The following is a 23,241-nucleotide window of genomic DNA, read 5'->3' as shown; positions in this document are numbered from 1 at the left end:
TCACATTTACAGTTTTTAAAAGAGGTGGATGATGGAACTGGCATCCTTAACTTGCCCAGATCCGTGGAGGACTTGTTTAGGGAGAGCTGGAGAAAGTGTAAGCTTTGATCTCTCAAAGGTTAGTGAGAATATTAGCCTACTAGCAAGAAACTCATTGAAAATATTAGCCTACTAGCAATAAACTCCATGAGTAGACTACTCCACCAGTCCATACACAATTTTTCAGAACAGAGGTACCCTTCTCCATGCCTCCACCCTCTCCTATATTACTAAAACGGATCACGTTTCGAAGACGTGAGCCGACTACTTTTTTATGTCGACCACAATGACAGCCACCATTGTTGAATCCGTCACACCACTCTCCGGTTGTCAAACTTTCTTCGAATGCCCTCTCTTTAAGGATCTTTCTTTCCCGTCACATGTCATACTTTTGGAACTCTTTTTGGGGGGACTTGTTTTGGACCTGTCACGTTACAGATTGTTCTGGGTCTCATAACAGAAGCCACGTAGCAACCCAGTCTGTAATAGAGTCAGCTTTTGTTTTCGGAGGTTTGATATATAAATAATGAAGATGAGATAAAATCAGACAGAACCTGGCCACGTGGTGGATGGTCTTGGTACAGGTGACATCGGGGGACGTGTTCTTAACCTGGTTGGTTTCAGTTTGAACGCCGGGTTTGATGTTGATGGTAAACTGCGTGTCATGAAGAATGTAGATAGTGTGTGTGAATTGGGCAGCTCATAATATGAATAGGGTTTATCTCCTGAATGATAATAATAAAAATAAGCTTGAATTTGAAGTCGGTGACCAATGTGGTGGGCTTGTCCCAAATGAATAGGGTTATTCATCTTCTAAATAATAAAATAATAATAATAATAATAATAATAATAATAATAATAATAATAATAATAATAATAATAATACAGAGATCTAGAAACTATCAACATAATGAAAATCCTCAAATTGGTCACGGGCTGACTTCGAATAGAAACTGAGGCCTCGGTATCAACTTCGAGCTGCGAAGGGTTCCTAGTTATCTGAAATCTTCATTGAGTGTTTAAGAGAGTCAGGCGCCCCTTCCTATCTCCTGACATTTTAGAAGGGGTGATAAAGACTTGTTTCTCTCTCTCTCTCTCTCTCTCTCTCTCTCTCTCTCTCTCTCTCTCTCTCTCTCTCTCTCTCTCTCTCTCTCGAACTTGGACTACAGAATTCAGCTAATTAAAGTTCCTGTAACTTGTAATTTCAATACCATTTAAATATATGTCGAAGTCTCTATACCTTGGTTTTAGAATATAATATATATACACATCTATGTATATACTTATGTTTATATATATAGATATGTATATATATCGTATATATACATATATTTATACATATACATATACATATATACATATACATATACACACATATATATATGCATATATATTTACATATGTTTATATGTTTATATATATACATATTCACAAATCTATATATATGTATACTTTATATATACATATACTTATACATATACAAGCATACGTACACACTCTCAGCAACCACCTTTTCCTCTGCATCAAAAGGAACATAAACATTGAACCTAGAACACACACACACACACACTTACACACATCTGAGCTCATAAATTCCAGCTTAACGTCTATTGACGTACACACACGTGTCCTCCCCTCCCCCCACACACACACACACACACACGAGCCGTAAATACTCAAGAGCGTATCATTCAATGTGTTTTCTACCAAGAGTCTGTTAATAGATGCCTCCCAAGGTCTGGGATATTTCGAGAAGTCAATGAACTAAAAAACGTCTGAGTGAACATTTGGGTTGATCAATCTCTCTCTCTCTCTCTCTCTCTCTCTCTCTCTCTCTCTCTCTCTCTCTCTCTCTCTCTCTCTCTGCGGATAATAGCTAAGACTTTGGTTGAGAGAGGTGGTTATTATTATTATTATTATTATTATTATTATTATTATTATTATTATTATTATATATTATTAACAATAATCCATAATTATCTAAATTGCATTAATATGTGGATTTTATTGTATAGATTAATATTAATAATAATAATAATAATAATTAATAATAATAATAATAATCTCTCTCTCTCTCTCTCTCTCTCTCTCTCTCTCTCTCTCTCTCTCTCTCTCTCTCTCTCTCTCTCTCTCCGTGCCAAATTATCCACACGCCTTTATTATATATAATGGTAATATTTTCTGGAATTGTAAAAATGTATATATATATATATATTAATGTATATGTATATGTATATGTATATATATATATATATATATATATATATATATATATATATATATATATATATATATATATATATATACATACATAATAATACATACATACATACGGCTTAAGAAGGTAGATCACCCAAAGACCAGTTAAAACCGCCTCATTCCGCCTCATCTTCTGAAACTCCCATTTGAAGAAACACCAAAACATTTAACTTGATTTATCGTTTCTCTCTCTCTCTCTCTCTCTCTCTCTCTCTCTCTCTCTCTCTCTCTCTCTCTCTCTCTCTCTCTCTCCTCTCTTTTTAAACCTTATCGCCCCCCAAGTTCCATCGGTGTTCGTTTGTGGTCGTATTTTTTTTGTTTTTTTTTTATATTTTCTGTTTTATTTATAGATTTCGTTTTCCTTGGCGGTGCGCAAGGCAGGTGTACTTTGTTTGCGTGCCAAGAGGTCGTTGCTGCGTGTGCGCTCGCGCGCGCTTGTATGTGTATGTATGTGCGTGTTTGTGTGTTCGTGATCCTTGTGGTGTTTGAGGACTTTTCGGATGTATAATATATATATATAGATAGATAGATAGATAGATAGATACATACATACATACATACATACATACATACATACATACATACATACATTACTTAAGAGTACGACGCACAAGAATACCAATTTATTCAGTTACATCTCAAAACTCAGTCACTCAAGATTCATGTCAGAGAATCCCACAGGGAGGCAAGACTCTTTACCTCTCAGGGAGGGATTATGGGCTGCCTGTGGGAGTGAGACAGGTGTTCATTTTGGGGGGGGCTGGGACCTGGAAGATTGCCAACCCCTTAAGTCTTTTACCCCTCCCCCCCGAAAAAAATAAACCCCCCGAAAAATGTCAAGAGAAAATGGTGACCCAGTTTAGGTTGGGATTACCTCTCTGGAGGGGTTCACTTTTAAATTATGGAATCTTGGGTATTTTGACCTAGCTCGAATTGCCATGCCTGAGAGTTCGTCTCTTTTCTCATTCGTCCACTCTGGGCTGCGTCCCACGACAGTTGTCTGTTCATCCGGTACATATTTTTCCATTTAGGACACCATAGGCCCAGTGGATTTGATTGAACTTTTCCAGATCGTTTCTCTAGTAAATGATAGTTTAAACTTGTTTACAACATGTCATAAACATGTTGCAACTTGTTTACAACATGTCATAAACATGTTGCAACTTGTTTACAACATGTCATAAACATGTTGCCAACTTATCTCACATATCCAGCACTTGTTGAAGGTTAGTTCTCCACTTGTGGTTGTTGACTTGTTTATAGCCTGTTTGTGATATATATGTGATTAGTCCAGCACTTGTTGTTAGTTTATGGGCTCTGAGGGTTTATGTGTTTGTTTGTTTATGTTTATGGGCTCTGAGAGTATGATGTTTAGAAGAGAGAGAGAGAGAGAGAGAGAGAGAGAGAGAGAGAGAGAGAGAGAGAGAGAAAGAAAGAAAGAAGGAAGGTGGAAGCTTGCCAAGACAAGAGAACAAAAATGAATACACAGATAAATAAACCCATTATGTGAATTGTTAAACATATGGTAGCCCATGAAGAGACAAATATCAGAGGCAATATAAACAAAAGAAAAACGTTGTAATAAATTGTACTTTGAAGACAAATGATTGAAAAATGATAAAAAAGACACGCTAAAAGGGGAAATGGCATGCTGAATGACGGATGGTAAAGAGGCATGACTTTGACAAATAGAGTGGAATGCTTATGTACTGGAAGACCTCTGAAAGAGAAGACAATGCTTAATATGATGACGTTTGGAGCTTAAGACTCTGTACACATGGCAGCAAAATGTTGTATACATGTTGGCAACTTATCACACACATGCAAGTCATGTTGGCAACTTGTCACACATGCAAGTCATGTTGGCAACTTGTCACACACATGCAAATCATGTTGGCAACTTGTCACACACATGCAAATCATGTTGGCAACTTACCGCACACATACAAGTCATGTTGGCAACTTACCGCACACATACAAGTCATGTTGGCAACTTATTGTACACATGCAAGTCATGTTGGCAACTTATCACACACATGCAAGTCAATGACTTCTTGGTAGTCAAAAATAAGTGCTTCATTCACCTATCCCACATTTATCAAATATTTATCCACTAACAGTTGTTGACATGTTTTCCACTTCATTGTGATATGTAAGCGATAAGTTTCGGACATTTATTACATGTTGCTGTTGTGGGGATCCACTCTCTCATCATGAGATGATAGGCATTTCAATATTTAAATTAAAAGCAACCAGATTAAACATAAAAGATAACTGAATTCTTGAACATGAACAGTACTTTGTCACAAACAGGTTGAATACAAGTCGTAGACATAATGGTAGTTCTGACTGTGTCATAATGATTATTAAGCATTTGCCACTTCCGGCTGTTGACTTGTTTTTAACTTTTTTTGTGAATGAGTGGGATAAGATGCTGATGTGTTTATAACATGTTTTCAACATGTTTGTGACAAAGTGGGATAAGGTAACAGTGCATTTGTAACATGTTTTCAACCTGTTTGTGACCTGAGTGTGATAAGATGCCTGTGTTTATAATATGTTTGCAGCCTGTTTGTGACATTAGTGCGATATTGTGGCAATGTGTTTATAACGTGTTTTCAACTTGTGTGTGACGTGTGATAAGATGTCTGTGCTTATAACATATTTTAAACATGTTGGTGACATGAGCAGGATAATGTGCCAGCATGTTTATAACATGTTTTCAACCTGTTTGTGACATTAGTGGGATAAGGTGATGTGTTCATAACATGTTTTCAACATGTTTGTGACATGAGTTGGATAAGGTACTGACATGTTTTTCATGTTTTAATGTAGTGGTGGATACCCCCTAAAGTTAGAAAGGGCGCAGACACAAGGAAGGATTGTAAATTCATCAAAGGGGATAGGAGATTTTATTCTTGGTGTCAATTCAAGGAAATGGTAATTGGAATGGAAATCTAGTAACCTATAGGAGGATGGGAATAATCACTAAGGAAGCATTAAACTTCCCTCCTGAAGGAAGGAAGGTTATAGGGCTGGAAGATTTTGGATCTTAGTCTTACTGTTGCCCAAGATTCTTTTTATATTAAATCACTGGCTGTAGTTGTCAGTTTGTGCAATAATTATTTTATTGAACTTCAGATCGTCACTTTGATAAAACCAGAACTTATCAGGACTCAGGACAAAGAATGCCATCACATACTCTCTCTCTCTCTCTCTCTCTCTCTCTCTCTCTCTCTCTCTCTCTCTGGTGGTGGTACCTGCCTCTGCTCTCATATTCCTGTGACCTTATCACATGACACCATATGGCAACACTCCAGAGGTTTGTGCGTCTGCGCGAGCATAGACATCACGACTTACCAACCGCTCTTAACGTTCTTTGAAGCCACCATTTTGGGTACACGACAGATTTGCTAGTCATATACGCAGCTCTATAAGATGTTCTGTTTGTTTTGGTCTAATATTCAGTCTGTCTTTTGTCTCCAGATAGACTGTTACTATATTTTCTTACTCCAGGCGATATTTGATATCGTTACGAGCTTATTTGTCGTTGAAGCTCCCTAATGAAGTTGGTCCAAGGTTACATAATACTGAACCCTCGTTAGTTTGTTCTGTGGGCATGTCAAAAGGTTATTGATGGATTTCAATGTTATCTCGTGGTGGGGTGGGCTGTGGGCCAAGGGTGTAATGATTCAAAATTGGGATAGATCCGTCTGTGTTTTGTTATTGTTTAAAGCGTTTGTTGGGGTATGTCATCTCAAAGAGTGCTTTCTGTGGTATCTGCATTAGGCCTAGGAATTCACCCCACTTTCTTGCTAAACTATCTTGAGTCTTTTAAAAACATGAAATTCCTTCTATTTTCCTCATCAACAGACAAGGCTTGGTCATGTGACTTGTTCTCGCGTGCCTATACGTTTCATAATTAACGCCCTAGCTATAAATACTTTATGTAATTATATATATATTGATGTCTTCTGACATCAATCTGTCGTGGGTAACCGTCACATGCTCTTGACGTTTCTCATGGCGTGCTAAACTCGTTCGTGTTAGGAGTGAGATGATGAATCAGATCTTTGTGAGATGACAAACACGATTCTTAAGTGAATTTGTAGTTTATATATTTTCAGTGAGACTGCTAAACATTATATGCATGCTTTCAAAATCACCTCTGACTGCTGACTTCATGATTAAAGATCTTGATAATTTTATACTTTATATACCTTTGTGAGACCACGGACCATTTTATGCATACTTTCCAAATCACCTCTGACTGCCGATTTCAAGATTAAATATTAATGATAGGAAGAACTAGGCAGTTAATGAAAGTTAATGGCCAGTGGGGCTAATGTACGTTCTGCTGTGTGTAGGGAAGGAATCTGCTAAGCATCATAAACTTTGGTTACGTTAAAGGATGTATATTTATCGACTTACGTCGAATGTGAGACAGTGTGAGTGTCATCCCAAATGGCTAAGAGATTATTATTATTATTATTATTATTATTATTATTATTATTATTATTATTATTATAAAATATAAAAATAAATATTAGAAAAAATGTAAGTAAATTATTCTAATACAAGGAGAATTGTATTAGGGTAGTAATGCATTACATTACGTCTTCGCTTGAACTTCGTATGGAACCAACCAGAACGTCATGGATATATATAAAAAAACTGGCAATTAAGAAAAAAGATCTAACGTAAATATTTTTAAATAAATAGGTCCTCACTCTTCTACTGTCTTCAATTAAAGTTCTGTAGAGCCATCGTTTGAAAGAGCGTTCTCCTGTCAACAGATGTCTATCAAGAAATTGGCAATTAAGAAAGATCCAAAGTAAAATTTTTATAAATAAATAGGCCCTCAATCTTTGTCTTCAATTTAAGTTCTGTAGAGCCATCAATTGAAAGAAAAGAATCCGCGCAGTCAGAAATTTTCGCAGAGAACGCCCCCTGTCAACAGACGATTCAGAACGAAGGTATTCCGGTCAGAATAAAAATCTCAAAGACATCCTATGAAAGAGTTTATACTTAACCCAGGATGCAAAGTCTTGAAAGCCTCCTAAATATTTATGAACATCAGAACGAAACTCCTAATTCATTTTGGGACTGTTTACGTATTTCAAAGAGTTCAACGTACTAGATGATAAGTCTCTATTTATCCTCAAACATGGCAGAATGTGTCTCTGTCTAGAATCGACAAAGTGACTGCTCAGAGATTTCCGAGAGACTTAGAAGAGAGAGATGACTGTTGAGAACCTGAGATATAGAGAGAGATGTTGAGAGTCAGTCCCCGATCAAAACGTTGATTTCCGTCTAATTAGAACAGGAGATGACTGTTGCCGTAACCTCATTTGTTATTATGATGTTGATAAACTGAAATATGAAACCTTTGTTTGTCTAATGTGACAGGCTTGAACTCTGAAGCTCATTTGTTATGACGAAGAGATAAACTGAAATATGGGACGTTTAGTAATTAAGTGCTTTTATGGGGTTGATGTGAAGACTTTGAATAAAATATGATGCAATAGGTTTTGTTATTATTATTATTATTATTATCATTATTATTATTATTATTATTATTATTCGTTTGTGAAGACTTGGAATAAAATGATGCAAAAGGCTTTGAATTATTATTTTTATTTGATTTTATTATAATTGTCTTTACTATTGTATTAAAATTATTTATTATTATTATTATTATTATTATTATTATTATTATTATTATTATTATTATTATTATTATTATTATTATTATTATTATACAGGAGAACATTTATGTGGATACTCAATACACATTTTACAGGTTATTAGTAGACTTAGAAAGTCTACCATATGTAAAATATATTTTCTGGTCAGACTGCCATTGAAGATTTTACAGGTCAAACCAACAGTGCCTACCCTTTTATTTCCAACACTGCCTACCCTTTTTTTCCAACACTGCCTACCCTTTTGTTTCCAACACTGCCTACTTTTTTATTGCCAAGACTGCCTACCCTTCAATTTCCAACACTGCCTACCCTTTAATTTCCAACACGGCCTATCCTTTAATTTCCAACACTGCCTACCCTTTAATTTCCAACACTGCCTACCCTTTAATTTCCAACACTGCCTACCCTTTTGCATACCCTTTTTCCTACCCTTTAATTTCCAACACTGCCTACCCTTTAATTTCCAACACTGCCTACCCTTTAATTTCCAACACTGCCTACCCTTAATTCCCTTAATCTCCATTAAGAATCGCAACTCCATCCTGTAACTGGGAAGAGCTTTCGTAAGTCGATCATCGTGAGAATAGCGCACTGGATCACGTTCCTGGCAAAGGCTCGTAACATACCCTCTAAATCACGGCTTTTTTCCCCCAGGTTACCTGATATTTTCCCCTGTAATAATGATGGATGGGAGGTTTACCTTCGCCATTTCGGAGAACTTGAATTAGGAACTTGAATTACGAACTTGGATTAGAATTTGTTCGTGGAGGGTTGGTTTTGGTTGATCCAAGGTTGGGGGGAGTCGTTGCGACCAGAATAATATGGATGTTTGGTCGCCGAACAAAAGATTGGGATGCCACGGTTCAGATTCCTTGACTAATTCGGGATGAATGGACGTTTGTTTTTGGGGGGGCTTTTGATCTTGACGCGCCCCCCTTTTTTTGGTGGGCGTTTGTGTTCATATGTATATATAAATATATAAATATTATATATATATATATATATACATACATACATACATACATACATACATACATACATACATACATACATACATACATACATACATGTATTATATATGTATATGTGTATATATTATACACACAAACTTAAATATATTGAGAGAGAGAGAGAGAGAGATGTTTGTCGTAACTGTTGAAATCCTCTTATTTATCACGTTTGAAATGCATGTAGGAACCCACGTGTTCGTGAGTCTGTGCTAGAGAGAGAGAGAGAGAGAGAGAGAGAGAGAGAGAGAGAGAGAGAGAGAGAGAGAGAGAGAGATTGACTCACCTGTTACCCCACATCACCTCTTGTCGTGCAGGTGCGAGGAAGGGCGTGCTTATCCCGGGGCCAATTTGTGAGTGAGTGAGTGAGTTTGTTTGTTTTTGAGAGACTGATATTCACGCATTTTTACTTGGTTGGGTTTCTGCCCCCTTACCCCCCGACCCCCCGACCCTCACGGCTCGTTCTTCTTCTTCTTCTTCTTCTGAGAGAGAGAGAGAGAGAGAGAGAGAGAGAGAGAGAGAGAGAGAGAGAGAGAGAGAGAGAGAGAGAGAGAGAGAGAGAGAGCTAGCCTCAGATCAAAATGGGTTCATTTTCGTTTTTTATGGTATTGTATTATGTCGCGTAAAATCATATATATACACACACACATATATATATGTATATATATATATATTTATCTCTGTATGTTACATGAAAAGGAAGTATATATATATATATATATATATATATATATATATATATATATATATATATATATATATATATATATATATAAAAATATATTATAAAAACATAACCAATGATTTCAAAGTAAGTAGAAATTGAATTATCAGTTCAGAGAGACGGAATTTGTGATTGCTTTACCTCAAAATTTCATTGGGAGGCGGGGAAGACTTAATTGACTGTTTTTAGGAGATAATTAAGATTAATAAAGACTGCAAATGAGGTGTTTACCGAGAGTTGATAGCGAGGAATCAGTCTTCCATTTTTACGCGCGTGAATGGAAATGGAGCGGAAGTTGAAGACTTATACTGACAGTGATTGATGATCTGTAACTCTAGAATGCAGAAATAAATCCACAACCCCTTTCATTCCTTTTACTCTACCTCCGTTCATATTCTCTCTTCTGTCTACGCTGTCCACCCTCTCCTACGATTGTTTCATAGTGCAATTGCAAATGGTTTTCCTCCTGTTACACCTTTCAAACCTTTCTACTTTCAAATTCCTTTTCAGCGCATAATGGCCTTTCCTTTAAACACAGCTTAACCAAATTCACACACACATACACACACACACACACACACACACACACAGAGAGAGAGAGAGAGAGAGAGAGAGAGAGAGAGAGATACCTCACAGAGATTTCGAGATTCTGGACTACTGAACAGGGGAATCGTACAATTCTCGAAAGTTCTCTATTTAGTTCACTTAAATAGTTGGACACATACATAGCTGTGGATTTGTCCTTGCATTTTAAGAATCGTGCTGCTATGATCATTTTTTAATTAACTGTATAGATCATTCAATAAGTAAGTCCTCAAAAACTAAAAATTAAGGAAAATGACAAATTTTCGGGCGATTGATTAAGTTTGTCATATGGATTTTTTTTTTTGTCATATTGATTTTTTTTGTCATATTGATTTTTTTTTGTCTTAATTCCATAGCTTCACTCTAGACTTGGGACGACAGGGAACATTTTTTTTACTACTGCTTAGTGCTGTCCCTTTTGGGAGCTAAGCGGTGAATCATACACCTGGTAATTAGGTGACTGTTGTGAGTCGCAGCAATGTGGAGTTGGGTGTGGTCTTGCAATATATAGATATATAATATATACATATTTATTTTAACGATTTGCTACTTGGATACGAACTGTCCATATTGTTTTGTCTCGTTCTAAAAATCCCCATAAGACCAAACATTACCAATCCCTCCCAATCCATCCACTTAACTAATCTCTTGGCACTGATTTCCACGTCTTTTTTTTATAAACTATATTAAAAAAGAATCTCGCTTTTTAAACTCGTCTTATGAGAAATGAGAATCCTTTCTTGGGAACCTCCGGTGTCAACCTTCTCTCTCTCTCTCTCTCTCTCTCTCTCTCTCTCTCTCTCTCTCTCTCTCTCTCTCTCTCTCTCTCTCTCTCTCTCTCTCTCTCGTCGTGAAAAAACCTCGGTGGCAGGTGAAGTCACCTCTAATAGCGGCGCCTGAACAGAAAATATTCTCTTTGAAGTTCCTGACGAATGAGGAGGTGAGGTGAGGAGGTGAGATGAGGAGAGAAGAGAAATGAGAGGAGAAGAGTGGAGGAAAAGATGGAAATATAACCTTGTCCGGTATTTTGGTTCGAACCTTCTTGTAGCCCTGCCCCCACAAGAACTGGGCCATGGTCGTGTTTTCTGTCCTCTCTCTCTCTCTCTCTCTCTCTCTCTCTCTCTCTCTCTCTCTCTCTCTCTCTCTCTCTCTCTCTCTCTCTCTCTCTCTCTCGTTTTATTCAGTTATATTTGGCACTGAAAGCAGAGGGATTGAAGTATGAATGTGTAGTTATCTAGTAATTGCCTTCAAACCAGTGGATGTTTGTGTCAGTGAAACGTGTCATAAACATGTTGCAAACTTATTGCATATATATCACACCCAAGTTGTAAACATGTCAGTGACCTGTGGCAAATGCTGGATGGTCGTATGGGGCACTGGTTAAAAAATGGCGAAAGTAGTTAGTGGTGTATTTATATTTTTTCAATCATTCTCTCTCTCTCTCTCTCTCTCTCTCTCTCTCTCTCTCTCTCAGAAAAAAATTGTGAAAATCGTTAATGCTGTATTTATATTCTTTTTTCAATAACCACCCTCTCTCTCTCTCTCTCTCTCTCTCTCTCTCTCTCTCTCTCTCTCTCTCTGAAAAAATTGTGAAAGTAGTTAGTGCTGTATACATATTTTTTCAATAACCTCTCTCTCTCTCTCTCTCTCTCTCTCTCTCTCTCTCTCTCTCTCTCTCTCTCTCTCTCTGAAAAAAATTGTGAAAGTAGTTAGTGCTGTATACATATTTTTTCAAAAAAAAAAAAAAATTGTGGAAGTAGTTAATGCTCTTTCTCTTTTTCAATCTCTCTCTCTCTCTCTCTCTCTCTCTCTCTCTTTCTCTCTCTCTCTCTCTCTCTCTCTCTCTCTCTCTCCCCTTCCACGCCAGTGCTACCTTCATCCTACATAATTCTGTGACGTGTTCGCCTAAAAACACCCCCAGTGATACACGATAGTCTCAAGTCCTTCCTGCGCCTACGTTGCTTGCTCGAAGACACGAAGATTGACTGAGTTCTTCCCCTGCTTGCTTGTCGGAAGCCGCACAAGTCAGCCAGCTCGTTGGGGCTTCGTTACTGGGGTATGTTAGCTCCTAGGTGCTTCCTGGAAATACAAAGAAAGTCTGGAAGAGGAATAATGAGAGAATTTGGACTCTGGTGGGTCAGTTGGTATTGGTGTACCAGAGGGCGGGAGTGTTACTTCTGATTGTAGGATTAGTGGTTTTTAATTTGATATTTTTAGGCGATTTGAAAGATTAACTTTTTCACTGAGATTTTGATTGATTCATCCAAGGAACTTTAAGGATAATTGACCATATGTGTTATGAATAATAAAAAAAGCATAGTAATAAACCAAAAATATTATGGGGTAATATAAATTAATATACAATGAAGCACATTGAGATGACATAATCGTAGAGGAAAAAGCAAAAAGAATGAGGTGGTTTTAGCACAGAAAAGAACTAGCAGACATCTTGGTCAATCTATAATTGCACAGGTTCTCGCAACAGTCGTGAATTTCCATAAAAAAAATCTGTACAGAAAAAATTAATAAGATTTTAAAGGGTACTTTGAGAATAACAATAGTCAGTCTAAACAGCTTAAGTTAGCCAATTGTTTGTACCAACTTTACATCCTCAGTTTAAATGAAAAAGTCTTTATCTTCCAGAGGGTCACCTGACAAATTTCCCATCTTTCAGATTTACAGCTTAATAAAAGTGAGAGTAAACTATCTATAAACAAGTAAAAAGTGGCCCGAAGTTTCTTCGGCGCAATCGAGTTTTCTGTACAGCGTATAATCGAGGCCACCGAAAATAGATCTGTCTTTCGGTGGTCTCGGTATAATGCTGCATGAGCCGCGGCCCATGAGTTGAGCCACGGCCCGGTGGTGGCCTGTCCTGTAGCGTTGCCTAACGCACGATCATGGCTAACTTTAACCTTAAATAAAATAAAAACTACTGAGGCTAGAGGGCTGCAATTTGGTATGTTTGATGATTGGAGGGTGGAAGATCAACGTACCAATTTGCAGCCTTCTAGCCTGAGTAGTTTTTAAGATCTGAGGGCGGACAGAATTTGTTAAAACAACATACGTAGTTTGATGGAGGTAATGCTGTCACCAGCAACTCTGTATGTCTGTCTGAAAGGTATTTCAAAAGTTATCGAGAAAGTTCAAAGCAATTTTGTTGATGGGCGGACTGTGGGCCAAAGATCAAATTTTAGAATGTATCCGTTTTTGGATGATGATAACTTCCTTGTTGATAATTTCTCTGTTCACTGGCTTTATACAGCAATTTTTGTATTACCTTGCAAGCTCCAATATATCTTAAAAGGTAAAAACACCTTAATATAAGAAATTTACATAACTTCTAAAAAAATTAATTTCCAGACACCTGTAGACACAGCAGACACTAGAAATTGGCAACATTGTTTTATCCGGGTCATGTCAGTAGTTTGTTGTAAGTGATGCCTTTGTAACGGCACCTCACACTTCTACACCTAAGCGTTTTCTTCCCATCCTCTTCACACCGGGAGCCTCTATTAAAGCGAGAAACTTTTAGTACACACACGTGTGTACATAGTTGAAGAAAGGTCTTCATTTTGCAGCGAGGATTAGACCTGAAAGGGAGAGAGAGGGATTGGGGGAGGGAGGGTGCAGATGTCTGTTTGGTGGTATTGTCCAGTTGACAAGAGAGGTCGCTTCAAGTACTGAACTTAAAGTAGGTAAGAGCATTATGCTGTTGCGGTCAGTAAAGAAGCCCGCCAGTGTTCTCTCTCTCTCTCTCTCTCTCTCTCTCTCTCTCTCTCTCTCTCTCTCTCTCTCTCTCTCTCTCTCTCTCTCTCTCTCTCCGTTCGAATGACCTCATTTGCTATTACCAAGACGCAGTTTTTGTAGGCGGTAGTGACTGAAGCAGCAACTCGTGATTGGAGTAACTAGTTTAAGTAACTAATACGCAATAGAATGACCATATGGAGATGTAGGTAAATATAAAATCTAAGGATAAAATTAAGTAATAATTGGCATGTGATAGATAATAGAATAGAAAATAAATGCTAAGTGGAAAGATAAATATTAAGGGAAGTCATCTGTTAATTATTGTTTACAGGAGGACAATACCATTTCCTTATTGCAAGCAATTTGCCATATATTGCAGCTTTGGTTTTAACATTCTTGAATAGTAAACCACCTTCCCCAAGAAGGAATTAAAATTAACATCTCATGAACTTGTGAGCTGCTAATTTTTCAGAGCAGAAAACTGAAAAGGTGCCATGTTGCCACCCTGTGGAACACCTAAAATCTTTCATTCCTTGGTTCTTATGATTTGTTTTGGTTCTGAAGTTTTCAGTACACGTTCTATTAGAATCTGAAGAGATTCTAATAGAATCTTGGCGAATGGCATTTCCTGTAGTTTAGAGTTTAGAATGATGCTCCAATGGGTCCCTATATACGTGTTCTGTCAGAATTATACAGGAGTGTAAGATACAAGTAAATTCTTCATTCTAGTGTATGCGCTTAAGAATTTTTTCTGTAGCCGTAAATGAGATCTTTCTTGTTTCCTAAAGTCTTACTGCTTGTATTTTACTTAAATTTTTATCTATTTATTAATTTGTAAAATTATTTTTTTTTCTATTTTCTGGTAACTGATCTCTTCTTAATGTATTCCTTGTAACCTCCTGTTACTTATTGCGAAAGAACACCGTATTCTATGGAAGCTAATTTCAAGTCAGTGGCCCCTTGTTGGGGATGGTTCCATATGAATAGAGGTCATCTTCTGAATAATAATAATAATAATAATAATAATAATAATAATAATGCTAATAAAATTCATAATCTAGTGACAAAAAAGGTTTGTGTGATAAAATTTACAATTATATAGTAAACTATACTATGTAAACGACAAAAGCATAGCAATGCAGTTTTACTATATAACTGTGGATTTATATTACAAACAATAATAATAATAATAATAATAATAATAATAATAATAATAATAATAATAATAATAATAATAATAATAATAATAATAATAATATTAATCGTGTTAGTTGCTGATGTCTAAGGGATTTTATTTAGACTACAGAACAGTTAGTGCTCGCTTTAATATGTAAATAAGCTGATACCAGCTCTATCCTCCAAAACTCTTATTCCTGTCGTGACCAAATTGTGGAATGCCCCTCTTAGTACTGTAGTTGTTAAATCGCTGGAATTGTAGATTTCCTAGAACGGAATTCGTTAAGAAACGATCCTTTTAGACTGATTTCTAGAACGAATTCGTCAAGAAATTACCCCCATAGATTTTTAAGTTTTTATTTTCGTGTTTTAGAAAGAATTCGCCATAGAATGATTCCGCAGTGTATTCTAAACACCCACAAACACACCCCAGGGTATACGTTACACAAGAGAGAGAGAGAGAGAGAGAGAGAGAGAGAGAGAGAGAGAGAGGTGCCGAAAATAATAAGAGTTTCGACCAGTCTACAGAATCCGCTCTGTAAGAGCAAGACACTATGCATTTTTTTGGGTGCTGCTTCCGTCTTACGTAACGAATTTCTGTTGGGGGATGCTTTCGTGGCGACTTCCTGCCCTTGGCGAACTGGTGTCTGAATAGAGAGAGAGAGAGAGAGAGAGAATCTTGTATTTTGAATGGTGGAGAGAGACCAGGCTTCTGGTCACTAAATCGAAACGAAGCAATATCTTGGAAACCAAACATTATTGTGTTCTTGATAAAGTTATTGTTAGGCTAATATGAATCCTAATTGTTTCAAGTCTATAGATCATTTTGAGTTGTATATTAAACGTAATTTTCTTATGTGATTTTTAGTTAAATAGAATTTTACTCATTATATTTGGTGATAGATTAGTTTTTTTCATTTTACTCAAAATTTGCTTTGAAGTTAACCGATTATTTTTAAGTAATTGCAATAGTGTTATGTAAAAGATCATTCTTAGCTTAACACCTCTCATATTAGTTTTGATGTTAATTATATTCGTATTATTTTTATATTGATAAGTACTCAGTTTTTTTTAGTTTTCTTTAATGGTACTTGTAACTTCTTAGTTTTATATTACTCGTATTATGTTACTTTATTATTTTATATTATTCTTAGTGTAATCGTTAAAGTATTTTAACAATTTAGTGTTATTGGCTTATTTTTAATTCCAGGTACTCGATTTATTTTCATGTTGATACATTAATTAATCCTAGTGTAGCAGTAACTGTATATTCGTGTGATGTGTATTTGTGTGTGCGTGTGTGTGTGTGTGTGTCTGGTCCTCATCTCCGAGAGATTCGGCGCAGTGACCAATTAGTGGGCCAAGATTTGGCGTAGCTGCCAACATCGAATCGATGACGCAATTGAGATTACCGGAGTTTATAGCCTGGACGAGTTCGTTATGTCACAGTCTTGGTCATGCTTCTCAGTTTAATGTTTCTTGGGTATTGTTTCTCAGGTAATGTTTCTCAGTTTAATGTTTCTCGGGTAATGCCTCTCAGTTTAAAGTATCTAGGGTAATGTTTCTCAGTTTAATGTATCTAAGTCTCAGGTAGTGCTTCTCATTTCATTTTTTCTCGGGTAATGTTTCTCAGGTAATGTTTCTCGAGTAATGCTTCTCAGTTTAATGTGTCTAGTCTCAGGTAATGCTTCTCAGTTAAAGTTTTTCAGTTACTGTAATGTTTCTCAGCTCATGCTTCTCAGGTAATGTTCCTCAGGTAATGTTTCTCAGCTATAACTTGAAGTAACCTCATCATCTTCGAACGAAGGGGTGATAAGTTTCATATTTACACCAGATACATATATATGAAGCTTCTATACAGGGAGGGGTCGAGACAACAAGTCACGGGCCGAAAGACGTTATGCACCTTAATGAATTTCGTTATGAGGTGTTTTCTCGCTGCTTATGCAAGGGCCGATATTGCAAGCAGGTACTACTTGTTCTTATTATGCAGATATTTTATTGTATGTCAATTCTTGAACCAGTGAACATGAGATGATTCAGTTTGCCAGTTTTGCTGTATATATATATATATATATATATATATATATATATATATATATATATATATATATATAATATATATATATATATCATAAAGCATACTTCATTTTTATTAGTTTGTTGTTTTAACTTTTTATTTAGCTCTGTGGGCATCCGAATAATTTATTAATTATACGCTTGTATTTATTAAACACTTAAGAACATAATTTGTAACAACTGACAAGTCACTGTTCACGATTTGCCGTTCCTTAAAGAGATAATTATGAACCAATTGTCTCTTCTCTTTCAAAACTCTGCCAATGGATTGTGCTGCGGTCTGTCCCCCGTCGTTGGGGATGATAGTTAATGGCCTGTAAATACCGTGCGGAGGAATGCTTGCAATTGCTTGCGATTGCTTCCACTCGCTTTGATCTGGCGCGTCCTTTGCAACGCTTGATTTTCCTGTTCATTTTCCCGGTAAATTTTCCTCTCGCTTTTCAGAAAGTTTGGAGTCTTTCCAAAATCAGATTTGGGTCCTTGGAAATAGTTTTTTTAATGGGTTTTAAATTTGGCACGTGGTGAATATTTTGCCAAATGAGGCTATTTTTAATTTAGCACGTGGTGAATATTTTTTTGTTAAATCAGGCTATTTTAAATTTAGAACAGCGTGGTGAATATTTTTTTAAAATGAGGCTATTTTAAATTTAGAACAGCGTGTCAGTATTTTTTAATACAATGAGGCTATTTTTAATCAAGCTCGACTTGGTGAATATTTTTGTTTTAAATGAGGCTATTTTTAATTTTTTTTTTGGAAGTTTTATTTTTTCATTTGATTACAACTTGGTGTACAATTTGGATGTTTGAACTATGCTGTTTTTAAAGGATAAGATTGTCCTTGGTAAAAGGAAACTTGAATGGTTTGTATTTCAATTAGAAATTGTAAATACAATGTTTATTATATATATATATATACATATATATACACACATATAATATATATATATATATATATATATATATATATATATATATATATAATATATACATTCATACATACATATACATAACTTTGATGTGGTCGGATTAAAGAAACCTAAAATTCAGTCGCTTCAATACAACAGAAAAAATATATATAAAAAAACAAACAGCACCATAAATAAGTGAGGAGCGAAGATAAAAAAAAAGAGAAAAAACCTGAATAAAGTTCGCGCAATCTCTAGTACTCCATCATCCTCGGCTAAGAAATGTGCGGTCTACCTTGGCAAGCGCTGTGGCATGTTTACAACATGTTTACAACATGTTTACTGCATGTTTATCATTTTATTTTAGCTGCTGTTGCCGCCTGTTGCGTACATCTCCGAAGGCGGCTTGCTTTGATGTGCTTGTCGGTGTGCTTGCTGCAAAGAAGGGTTTTGCTCTCTCTCTCTCTCTCTCTCTCTCTCTCTCTCTCTCTCTCTCTCTCTCTCTCTGCTTTTCACGGGAAGTTATTGCTTTTGTTTCTTGCTGTCGTCGCTGCGTTCGTCTTTTTTTTTTTGCGGTGTTTTAATTTGGCAGTTTTTTGCTGAATAGGAGGAGACTTCTTTCCTCCTCCTCCTCCTCCTCCTCCTCCTCCTCCTCCTCCTCCTCCTCTTTTCACGGGAAGTTATTGCTTTTGTCTCTTGTTATCTTCGCTTCTTCCGTCTTTTTTTTTTTGAGGCGTTTTAATTTCGCAATTTTTGCTGAGTAAATTCGTGACCACTTTGTTCTATTTTGTGTTGTCATGCCATTTCATGGGATTATATCAATAGCACTATATTTGCCGTCGTAATCTTTTGATAACACTGTATATTTTAGCTGTAATCTTTTGATAACACTGTATAATTTAGCTGTAATCTTCTGATATGACTGTATTTTTTGACGTAATCTTCTGTTAACACTTTATATTCAGTCTCTCGCCTCAAAATTCAATGAACTCTCACTTGCCCCATAGACCAGCCCTGAAGAGAATTCTATCAGAATCTATTAGAACATTCTGTTGATAATTTCTGAGCAGTTGCAAATCAAGACTTGTTGATGCTTCAACTTCTGGTTCATTTCAAAATCTGGACAGGTTTTTTTTTAAGGCCACCTGTCGACAATGTTTAATTGAATTCTGAACGCAGCTTTTCAGGGTATTTTGTGATATAAGACTTGGAGGAATGTTCAACTTTCAGACCTGTAGGCTATCCATCTGAAAATTTGTTGAAACCTTTCAGAGCCCATAGCCCAAATCTCCACCAGATTTCACCAAAATCCTTCCCAACCTTCTTGAGATTTTTCAAAAGAACCAAAAAAACATGTTTTAAAACATTTTAAAATTCATCACCTTTGGGTGACTAAGAATGATTTTAACCCCCTAAAGAAGCGAAAAACTCCCTTCTGAAGTTGGATGAATGTGCTATTCTCCCATGCATCTTATCTTTCTGATAACTCAAAAATTTATCGATGGATTCCGATGAACTTTTGTGAAGAGATGGTTAGATTTTTTAAATAAATCAAAATTATGATTTTTTGTTTCTTTTTAGTTATACAGTCACCTGTTTCAGCGTCTATTCTCAAGAACACTAAAAACAATTCTATAACCCAACAGATTTATATATCTATATAGAAAGAGATTAGTTTTTCAGAAATCTAAAAAAATAATCACCTTTTAATATTTTGTGTTGATCTTAATAACTTTATCAGCATTTGGAATGCCTTCTTCTTCTTCTTCTTCTTCTTCTTCTTCTTCTTCTTCTTCTTCTTCTTCTTCTTCTTCTTCTTCTTCTTCGAGAGAGAGAGAGAGAGAGAGAGAGAGAGAGAGAGCCGCAAACTTTAGCTTATATAATGGAGGATAAAAATAGGATTATCAATGAAAATACGTAATTTTCGAAGGATAACACATTTATTTCTACAAAAATAACATAACCAATTATTTTCCCACTGCAGTATCTTACTAACATAATGTATAGTGTCTATATATATAGATGTATATATAATATATATATTTATATTTATACATATATATGTATATATATAAAATATATATATATATATATATATATATATATATATATATATATATATATATATTATATATATGTATATGTATATAATATATATATATATATATATATATATATATATATATATATATATATATATATATATATATATATATATATATATATATATATATATATATATATATATATATATAGTGGTACCTTGGGTTGACCAAATCTGATCAAAATCTGCAGCAAACGAGGTAACAGGGGATGCTCTATATATACAGCTAAAAAGCCAATATTATCAACACCAGTAAAATAAATGTTAATCATTAATATATATATATATATATATACAAATTGCACATAATCATTCGTAATAAATGTGATTATTTACAATTAAAAACCATGCACACCCTGCTTTCAAACATAATCCCATTCACACCAGAGTGATAAATACCTTAAGAATTAAGTATATACAAAAATTCATACATATATACATGCTATACATTCTAGCAATGACATGTGTATTGACAATACTCAGTCTGTCTGAACAAATACGAAAGATAAATAAATTATAGTCATATAAGTAGGTATGTGTAACTTTCTATAAAAAGTGGGATTTCAATGTAGATTTCTTGTGCAGGAATAATTTCTGTTTGAAATTAATACAAACCTTTTTCATTTAGTTACTAATTTTTTTTCTTTTTGCTAATTTTTCCTTGAAGTGACCATTATTTTTGGGTTTGTACAAAATTTTAAAATTTTTTTGCGAATTTTGCCTTAAAGTGACCATGTTTTTTTTAGGTTTGTATAAAAATTTGAAATTTCAAAAAAATTTCAATTCCATTGGTATAATTTTATCTTGAACTTCCAGCGAAGAAAATGGTTTTTAAAATTTAAGAATTTTGAGAATGCCTGAAGATTCTAGCTAGTACGTAAAATTTAATATATTCAAAATTCATTGGATTGCAGCATAGATTGATATTTTCAGATATGGTAAACCTATGCAAATAAGTGGAATAAATGGCAGGTTTTTGCAATATTTCGCACAGAGGGTTTGCACTCCGTGCACACAGGGTTCCTAAGCTAAATTTTTCTCCCCACCCCCCCTCAAAAAAAATTTAAATCTTTGGACTATAGCATCCTAGCACAAAACACTATTTTATGCGTCTATATATTACTCTAACACAGCGATACAAGTTTAATAAAACGTATTGTCTTTCTCAAAAGTCTATCACTAATTTATACCATTTGTATATCACAATCTTAACAATGTAACATAATCTACCTTTGTAAATCCTTCGAATATTAAAAAAAAACTAGTTTTTGAAGAATATCTTTTTAGCCTCTGAGTTCAGAGTTCTTAGGCAATGCCATCCACATTGGCTATGCTGTCCAGGTCGTGACGTCACGTGAAAAGGCTCACCTGAGTTGCCAGTTCGCGTTTCACGAATCAAGGACAGAAATCTCATTGCATCATTGACAGATAATCTAACGTCATTCAGATTTGACATGTGGGTTGTACTTGAACTTTAACTTCATGTATATATTTATATATATGCCATATTTGAAAACAGTGGCAATTTGAAATATGTTTCATACATATTAGATTCACCAAAACAGATACATAAACAACTGTTGTGTACTATTCGTGTATGATACGGTTAACCAAGTTGTGAGAGAATGCCTCTGAGGTATATACAACAGGCGAATGAATTTGTGAGAGTGGAGCGGAGGAGGCACACGGGAATATAGGCCTACGGCAGTCGCGAAGTGGTACATAGCACCAGTGCACCTTTTCCTTAGGCCTAGGCTTAGACTTACGCTGTGGTGTCTAAGCCACAATGAATGACAGAGACCTTTTGACACTCTCGAGTAGCCTTTTAAGGCCTCTGAAGCTGCCTAAGTCACAAATAGGTCTATGGGTACCGTGCCAAATTGATATGGAGATCAGTTAGGCCTAGAGGGGGAAAAAAGAGAGAGAGAGAATGGGCGTCTTGTGAAGGCGGTCTCATTTCTCCTTGAAGTCTCTGTACTCGCATTCCATCAAGTGCTCTTCCATATCCCTGAGGAGTAGGATCTTGGGGCATCCTCTGGAGGCGTGGTGGCAGTGCAGGGGCCTGAAGATGCAGAAGTGTTCGTGGTCTGTGCGGGCCTTCGGCAGGTGGAACTCTGGGCAACCTCTGTTGGACCATTTGCAGGGGAATTTCACGAGATGACAAACCTGGAAAGGAGGAGAAAAGATTTAAGTAGGTTCTCATGAGCTGGTGAAGAATTTAGGCTTCTGGTCTATGTAAGAAAGTGTCATGTCTTCTGTGATGGCTCGCCTGTCTTTGAATGGACTCAGAAGCTGTGCACATACTCATTAATTTCATAATTGCAGTAGTAATATGTGGCGTAGCAGCAGAATCTCTTTGCGAATAAAATGAAATAGGAGTTATGGAATTTTACAACTGGGTAGCTTGTTGTATTTGCAAGTCATGAATAATATAGCAGTGTTATTTGATGTCATTTTTGTTTCTGCATTCACAGACTCCCTGGGCCTTGGCTAGTACACAGGAAGGCTATCTTACTGGTGTCCACCTGTTAAGATTTAGGCCTGTTTAATCACAGCACCAACAAAACACTTTCTTTTCAACACTGTATCTTCTATACCATACATCCTTCACTGTGAAAGTTTTCAGATGACAAATTCACAACAAACCCCTGATCTAAACAACTCCATGTCTTGTCTAAACACAAACTTTTCTTTATCCAAACTTCCACAATATTAGCTACTTCATATACTAAGTGTCTCATTAAGTCACCCTGCACTCAAGTATGTCATTCACCTTTTATCTTGCACTCACGCTTGTCACTCTTCGGGATGTTGAGATTAAAGGAGGATTGTGGCGTGCTTGTTGGTAGGAAAGGCCAACTGCAGGAAAAAAATAACTCACGAAATGAGTTCACTGGTATCCATATGT

General features: G+C 35.9%; 2 protein-coding genes across 2 annotated transcripts in view; one reads left to right on the top strand and one right to left on the bottom strand.

The window, feature by feature from the left end:
• The window catches only part of LOC136855917 (cytochrome P450 3A30-like), an 88,200-nt gene that overhangs the window by 25,227 nt on the left and 39,732 nt on the right, over window positions 1-23,241 (top strand).
• Window positions 21,375-23,241, bottom strand: part of LOC136855918 (uncharacterized) — a 12,744-nt gene continuing 10,877 nt past the window's right edge. Inside the window, 1 exon segment of the mRNA XM_067133390.1 lies at window positions 21,375-22,499. Coding sequence (XP_066989491.1) covers window positions 22,287-22,499 — 213 coding nt within the window. The 3' untranslated portion in view covers window positions 21,375-22,286.

The sequence above is a fragment of the Macrobrachium rosenbergii genome, chromosome 33, assembly GCF_040412425.1.
Source record: "Macrobrachium rosenbergii isolate ZJJX-2024 chromosome 33, ASM4041242v1, whole genome shotgun sequence".
In the NCBI taxonomy this organism is placed as follows: Eukaryota; Metazoa; Arthropoda; class Malacostraca; order Decapoda; family Palaemonidae; genus Macrobrachium; species Macrobrachium rosenbergii.
This window is presented reverse-complemented; position numbering and strand designations above follow the sequence as displayed.